This window comes from Gossypium raimondii, chromosome 13 (genome assembly GCF_025698545.1).
Source record: "Gossypium raimondii isolate GPD5lz chromosome 13, ASM2569854v1, whole genome shotgun sequence".
Classification (NCBI taxonomy): Eukaryota; Viridiplantae; Streptophyta; class Magnoliopsida; order Malvales; family Malvaceae; genus Gossypium; species Gossypium raimondii.
Genome location: NC_068577.1, coordinates 51,344,319 through 51,351,157, shown reverse-complemented (window position 1 = coordinate 51,351,157; position 6,839 = coordinate 51,344,319). Strand labels below are relative to the sequence as shown.

The window sequence follows — 6,839 nt, the reverse complement described above, 5'->3', positions numbered from 1 at the left end:
AATACCCCAGACCCATTACAGATCCAAATAACTCAACAAAATAAATGGCCCAATACAGTTGGCCCAATAAGCCCAACAGGCCCAGAACCCAGTCAAACTAGGGTTTCAGAAAACTGAAACCCTAGCCTACCTGCTCTCAGCCACCGTTGCCCACCACCACCTGCTCCACCAACTCCTTTGGCACCTGCAAGGGAGAGCACATACAACAACAAGTACAATAACAGTAGAAAAATTGTAAAACAAATGGATGTAATGGGCTATAAATAGCCGAATATCATCTTTGTAAGGGGCTTTAGGTTTTTTTTTTTAAAAAAAGAGAAAGAACATTGAGAAATAAAAACAAGAAATTTCAAGGTGATCACTGTTTCTTTCTTGTAACTTCAATCTCTTTTATTTTTTATATACTAATAATAAATAAATAAAAGAGGGCCGAAATGACATACCGGGAAGGGAGTTTTCCCTTCATTAGAACGGCCGAGGAAGTCACCTCTGATGATAGGTGACCAGAAGCTGAAAGGGTTCTCGCCTTTTTGGAACCTTTGCAAATGTTTTTGGACATTTTTGGGCCTAGATCTGAGTTCAAGAGGTTTAAAAGGGGTAGGACGGAGTTTTTTAGTTTATCCACCACCATGAGACGGTGGGGCGGCCGCCGTGATAAAGCGAATCGACGCGGTGGCCGACAACCGGATCTTGGACCGGTATCTGAAAAGGGGAGAGAGGGTTTGATAGATTTTTCTGTTATTTTTCTGTTACTTTTGAGAGAGGTTCAAAAGTGCACAATCTTTACCTACCCTTGGTTCTTGGACTTGACAAAGTAAATCCCAGGTTTGTAAGCTTATTACGTTTCTTTCATTGCTTTTGCCTTGGATTCTGAATAGTTGGATGCAGTTAACATTGATGTATCAATTTGCAAAATTCTATTTATCTTTTTTCCTAAAGAAATGAACTTTACCTCTATAGATAATGGAAACTAGCCATGTTATTGCTATTAGGCTAATTTTTAAAGTTTCATTGGACAGTGGGAATATAATAATGACATATAACATGTACTGTCGAGTCTATTTTTTGGTAAAATTATTATTAGAGGAAAATATTTTGATACACATGTAAACAAATATACTTATGCGACATTTGATTTTCTTGATTGCTTTACTGGCTGAAACGAATCTGTTCGTATACACAATAGATGAGTACTTCGGCGGTTGAAGTTAGTGGTGAAAAAGTGAAAGCAATGTGGGATAAGAGATTGACAGAAATAATTTGTGATATTTGTATTAAAGAGATACTGAAAGGCAATAGGCCCGGTACTCATTTCACAAAAGATGGATGGTTGAAAATAATGACCAACTTTGAGAAAGAAACGGGCAAGGGTTTTTCACAAAGACAACTTAAAAATAAGTGGAATGCCCTAAAAAAATGGAAAGCTTGTAAGAAACTTAAAGGCGAAGATACTGGTCTAGGGTGGAATCCTATAAAAAGAACCGTTGATGCATCAGATGATTGGTGGGAGAGTAGGCTACAGGTACATTAATAATTCTAAATATATTTGTTTTTTTCTTATTTATGAGGTTATTGATAACTACTGTTATTAAACTATCATTTTATATGTAGGTTGTGCCTGAAGCTCAAAAATTTAGAACATTGGGTATTGATCCCGAATTCGAAGGGAAGTTGGACCAAATGTTCATGGGGATAGTTACAACTGGTGATAAAGCATGGGCACCTTCTTCTGGTACACTCCGTAGTGATTTTTTTTAGGATGTTAACAACGAAATACCTGAAGAGAATGAAGAAGAAAATATGAGAAATGATATTCACATTCCAAATGATGTTCAAATTGATGGAAACGGTCAAAAAAGAAAAAAAAACCCTGAGATATCAATTTCACATTTTAAAACTGGAAGAAAGAAGTCCTCAAAGCAAATTGGAGGGGCTGCAAGATTGTCCAGTAAAATAGAAAAATTATGCAATGCAGCTGACAATATGAGTTAAGCCACATCTAGTTTGACTCTTATTATGGATCCATTTGGTATTCCACAAGCAGTCAAAGTGCTTGACAACATGTCGGAAGAAGTTCCAGAAGCTAGTCCGCTTTACTTTTTCGCACTTAAATTATTGCTCAATAAGGAAAAGCGAATTATGTTTTTATCAATTAATCTCAAGATTAGAGCTTTGTGGCTTAAGTCGGAAATGGAAGATAGTTGAAAATTTTCTGATCTTCTAGGGTTCAGAGATATCTATTATGTAACTAAACAACAATGCTAAACTAGTTTTATCAATAGTTATTTATTTTTGGTTTTTGGATATTAAAATTATGTTCTACTTATTTATGTGTAATCTAGTTTTATTAATAGTTGTTTATGTTTGGTCTTTGGATTTGAATTTATGTTCTACTTATTTATACTAAATTAGTTTTATCAATAGTTGTTTATATATGATTTTGGATATAAAATTTATTCACAAGTGATGAGTATAGTTGAGAATTACATCGGTGATGAAAGTGATGATGAAAGGGAAAAGAAAGAGATTTTACAACGCATGGAATGTTTTAACCGATTATTTGTTGTTGCATCTTCTTCTGTACAATTATATTACGAGAAGTATATATTGAGGCAACCATGCATGAATTCAAAACAGTCAGGTGAGACATGGATCTGAGAGATCCTTGACGGTCACGAATCATGTTGTATGATTAATTTTAGGATGTTTAAAATGGTATTCACAAGTTTGTTGAGAGTTTTGGAGACAAGATACAGCTTGCAAACTTCAAGAAACATATCTTCTAGTGAAATGTTAGGAATTTTTTTATACATCTTGGGCACCGACGCAAAAGTTTCCCAATGTCGAGAAAGATTTCAAAGGTCTGGATCAACAATAAGTCGACATTTTGCAATTGTGCTTAAGAAAGTTTCAAGAATGGCCACTGATCTAATTGCACCCGAAGATCCTTTTTTTAGCTCAATACCCGAACAAATACGTAATGATTCTAGATATATGTTGCATTTTAAGGTTAAAATCTAATTTTATCTATTATATTTTAATATATTTGGTCGACTAAAAATATGCACGAGAGTAATATGATTATTTGTTCAGAATTGCATAAGTGCAATTGATGGTACTCACATTGCCGCTATTCTTCCACCAAATGAACAAATTCCCTGTATTGGAAGAAAATGTAGCCCGACTCAAAATGTTATGGCAGTATGTGATTTTAATATGTGTTTCACCTTTGTCATGGCTGGATGGGAAGGATCAGCACATGACACTAGAATATTTCTTAATGCAATTCGAGATCCGAAATATAAATTTTCGCACCCACCAAATGGTTAGATATTTTATTTATATGTGATTTTTTAAATAATAAAATATAAGTTCTTTAATTGATAATTTTTATAAAAAAAATTCTTGAATTATTGTTTGTTATATTATGAATTGTAGGAAAATAGTATCTTGTTGATTCTGGATATCCTCAAATGAAAGGTTATCTTAGACCATATAGAGGTCAGCGATATCATTTACCTGACTTTCGTAGAGGTAGACCAATATCTAGTAAAGAAGAGATATTCAATCATTCAGATTCATCATTACGTAGTGTGATTGAACGAACTTTTTGTGTTTTGAAAAAAAAAATGGGCCATTTTAAGGATATGCCAAGTTATAGTTTCGAAAAGCAAACGATGATTGTTGTTGCTACAATGACGATACACAATTTTATCTGAAAACATGTCAGTCGAAATGATGCAAATTTTATGGAATACGAAGATATTAACTTGGCATATGAGAATATTATTGATTCAGAAAATGCGCATGGTCGAGAAAGTGATGATGAAGACGACGACTACGATGATGGTGATGATGACGGTGAATCAAACAATTCAAGTTGTTTTGAAATGGAATTAACGAGAGATGCTATAGCTTCTAGTTTAATGAATTCACTTTAAATTGTAAATGCTATTGTAAAATTTTTAGTATTTATATTTGGTTTATAAATATTATCCATTTTTAAAACTTTAATCCAAATATATGTAATATTTTAATTTGTTAGGTTTATGTTTTCTATGTTATGTTAATATCTAATAGGAGTTATATATTCAAATACATTTTAAAATAAAATAATACAAATGTGTTAAAAGCATTAATTAAAAATAAAAATAATTTTTATAATAATACAATTGTGTCAATATCTAATTACAAATATTTAATTATTATATTTAAATATTTAAATATTTAAATATAGTTTATATATTCTAATTAAATTTAATAAATAATTAATATGAATTACATAGAAATATTTAAAATTAATATTATATATTAAAATATTAACAATAAGTTATAATAAATTATTTTTATATTTTTGCTAAAATATCATAATATTAACTAATTTGAACATTATTTAAATACATATTTGTTACTTTATAATATCATGTTTAAAATAAACATTTTATTCTTCAAAAGTATTTTTTGACAGTAATACCAAACACTCAAATTTTTCAAAAGTAAGGGCCATTTTTTATTCTGATGGCATCACCTTCCAAAAATAGATGAAAAAGGAAAAAGAGGCATTTGGGGAATTATTTCCTTCTTTTTTCCCCCTGTGAATCTCCGCTAACGATAATGATGTACCTTAAACATCCATTTATGAATGTGCTAAGCTTACTTTACAAGAAAATATCAAAGTATTGGCCCTGTGAATCTCTATTCGGTTATTTTGCATTCTAGTGGCTGAAAATGCTCTTTCTTACACCATTGATTTTTGCAGACAGATGGTTTTTTTTTTTTTAATTTATGGATAAAGCAGCATCTGGTTTAATTTAAAAACGTAAAGGGAGCTGAGGAAACAAAAGGAGAGACACTGTTTTCATTTTGGAGGTGAAGTTTGGGCCCCATTGGACACCGACGGTGACGGCAAGTGCAGCGACCCGACACCGAAGTTGGCCGACTTCTGGGTTAGATTTTAGTTTTAAAGGGGAATACTATCAACATATTTTGTTCTTAATGTGACTTGCCAATTTTGATGGCACAACCTCCTAACTTCATTCAAAGTGCGTCGAGCTTTAAGACTATTGTTGTTGCCCATAATGAGATCTGTGGTCGTAAAGCAATCACTCTCTACCTCTCAAATATAAACTTCATCTCATTTTTACAACACATTTATGACGAAATAACATGTCTTACTGTATATTGTTTCTAGCAAAATCACTTTCCTATATCTTTGCATAATATCCAAATCAATCAAACAAGCCTCATCAGATCCATACCTACATACATACATATACATCAAAACATGAATGATGCGTCATCATCTCCATATATATATATATATATATCACCCTCGACTGCTGGTGTTGGACTGGTGGTAGAATTTACATATCCTCAAATACATACACGGACTCAAAGTATTTGTAAGGAATAAACCTTTGTTCATGTAAATGATTGAAATGCTCAATTGGAGTGCCAATTTTGAGACCAGGTCCTGGATCATGTATCATTTTCCATGCCCCATCATTGAAATCGTAGCATATTATCTTACCATCTGCCCATATCACAACTTTAACCTCCTCTTTCCTCTCGGATCCAACAAAACTCACACCAGAGAACCCAGACGAAAATGGATGACACCCCAAGTTCAGCTCCGGGAAAACTTCCATGGCGTCGCCCATATTCAGACGATGCTTCAAGAACCAATGTGAATAGTCGCTTGCCATTTGATGAACATATAAGTCCAAATCAATGTAAGCAAAGTATGTCGCAGCAAGATATAAACGCCCACCGCTGTCATCAAAATACCTATAAATCTCAAGACGGTTCCCTCTTAATGGCGTTGGCATTGGCATCATCTGCAAACATTCCTTCTCTACATCCAAATACAATGATTGGTTTCCATAACTGTTCCAATGAAGTTTCCCATTACAGAAAACAGAGTCCTCAAACGCAATGCAATCTCCTTCTTTGGTTTCGAAAGTAGTGGTGGCTACTTTCCAACTCTCAGATTCGGACGCATATATATCCAGCTGAAAGATGTAAGAGTTTTCCAACACTTCTCGAACAACAATAATCTTGTAATGAGGAGATTGAAGAGGATCAAAAGCCAAACTAACATAAAACTCACCACCTTTAATGGGGTTTTGAAGAAAAGATAGCTTCTTGAATTGCTTAGTAGTTGGATTGCAGATGAAATACTCAGACACATTATTATCGTCATCCAGTGTCTCACAAACAAACAATCCATTACAAGATTGAAGTATGTTGAGATATGGAGTAGAAATGTAATGAAAGAAGGGGACTTGACTGAAATGTTTTAAAGGAACCACATCGAATTCGGGTGATAATACGCACTGAACTCTGAGGAGAAGAGCAGTAGGGTGGAGAAACCCTTCATGACCTTGATGGCGAGTGTGGGAGAGACAAAAGTGAGGATTTGAAATGAGAGAAAGCCATTGTTTTGAGACACACTTGAATTTGATCAGTGATTTAGCGGGTAATCTAAGAAGAATTTGGGCTAACAAATCTTGGTTGTTGCCAATCTTTTCCGCAGAACTGATCATCAATTTAGGGTTCATTGTTGAAAGTAGGTGGTTCCAACCCCAAGTATTTGAACAACAATTTTATAGTTGGCTATATATGGAACTTCCATGGCAAGTTTCACTTTCAGTCAATAAAAATATTGCTTTATCGTCTTTTACATGAAATTAGGCGGGAATGGAATGCATTTAGGCCCCTGCCTTCTTGTTTTTTATTTTTATTTAGGACTTGTTTTAAACCCTGTAGTAGAATTTTTACAATATTTTTAAATTAATTTAATTCAATTCAATTCCTATTATATTTTTTTACTTATGCGA

At 33.4% G+C, this 6,839-nt stretch overlaps 2 protein-coding genes across 2 annotated transcripts; one reads left to right on the top strand and one right to left on the bottom strand.

The window, feature by feature from the left end:
• The first annotated feature begins 629 nt into the window (after nucleotides 1-629).
• LOC105784188 (L10-interacting MYB domain-containing protein) lies at nucleotides 630-2,205 on the top strand. The gene is made up of 4 exons (XM_052627142.1): nucleotides 630-698; nucleotides 1,187-1,522; nucleotides 1,612-1,732; nucleotides 2,045-2,205. The coding sequence occupies exons 1-4, from the start codon at nucleotides 630-632 to the stop codon at nucleotides 2,203-2,205; spliced, it is 687 nt and encodes a 228-aa protein (XP_052483102.1).
• Nucleotides 2,206-5,091: 2,886 nt separating this feature from the next.
• LOC105784187 (F-box protein At5g07610) lies at nucleotides 5,092-6,605 on the bottom strand. The gene has a single exon (XM_012609990.2). It carries the CDS (start codon nucleotides 6,558-6,560, stop codon nucleotides 5,364-5,366), a length of 1,197 nt encoding a protein of 398 aa, XP_012465444.1. The 5' UTR covers nucleotides 6,561-6,605; the 3' UTR covers nucleotides 5,092-5,363.
• Nucleotides 6,606-6,839: the final 234 nt, after the last annotated feature.

Coding starts and splice junctions, on each gene's coding strand:
- LOC105784188 (XM_052627142.1), top strand. CDS start 630: ATGAGACGGTGGGGCGGCCGCCGTGATAAAGCGAATCGACGCGGTGGC. Junction 1,523..1,611: donor GGTGGGAGAGTAGGCTACAG/GTACATTAATAA, acceptor TTTTATATGTAG/GTTGTGCCTGAAGCTCAAAA. Junction 1,733..2,044: donor AGCATGGGCACCTTCTTCTG/GTACACTCCGTA, acceptor TTCCACAAGCAG/TCAAAGTGCTTGACAACATG.
- LOC105784187 (XM_012609990.2), bottom strand. CDS start 6,560: ATGAACCCTAAATTGATGATCAGTTCTGCGGAAAAGATTGGCAACAAC.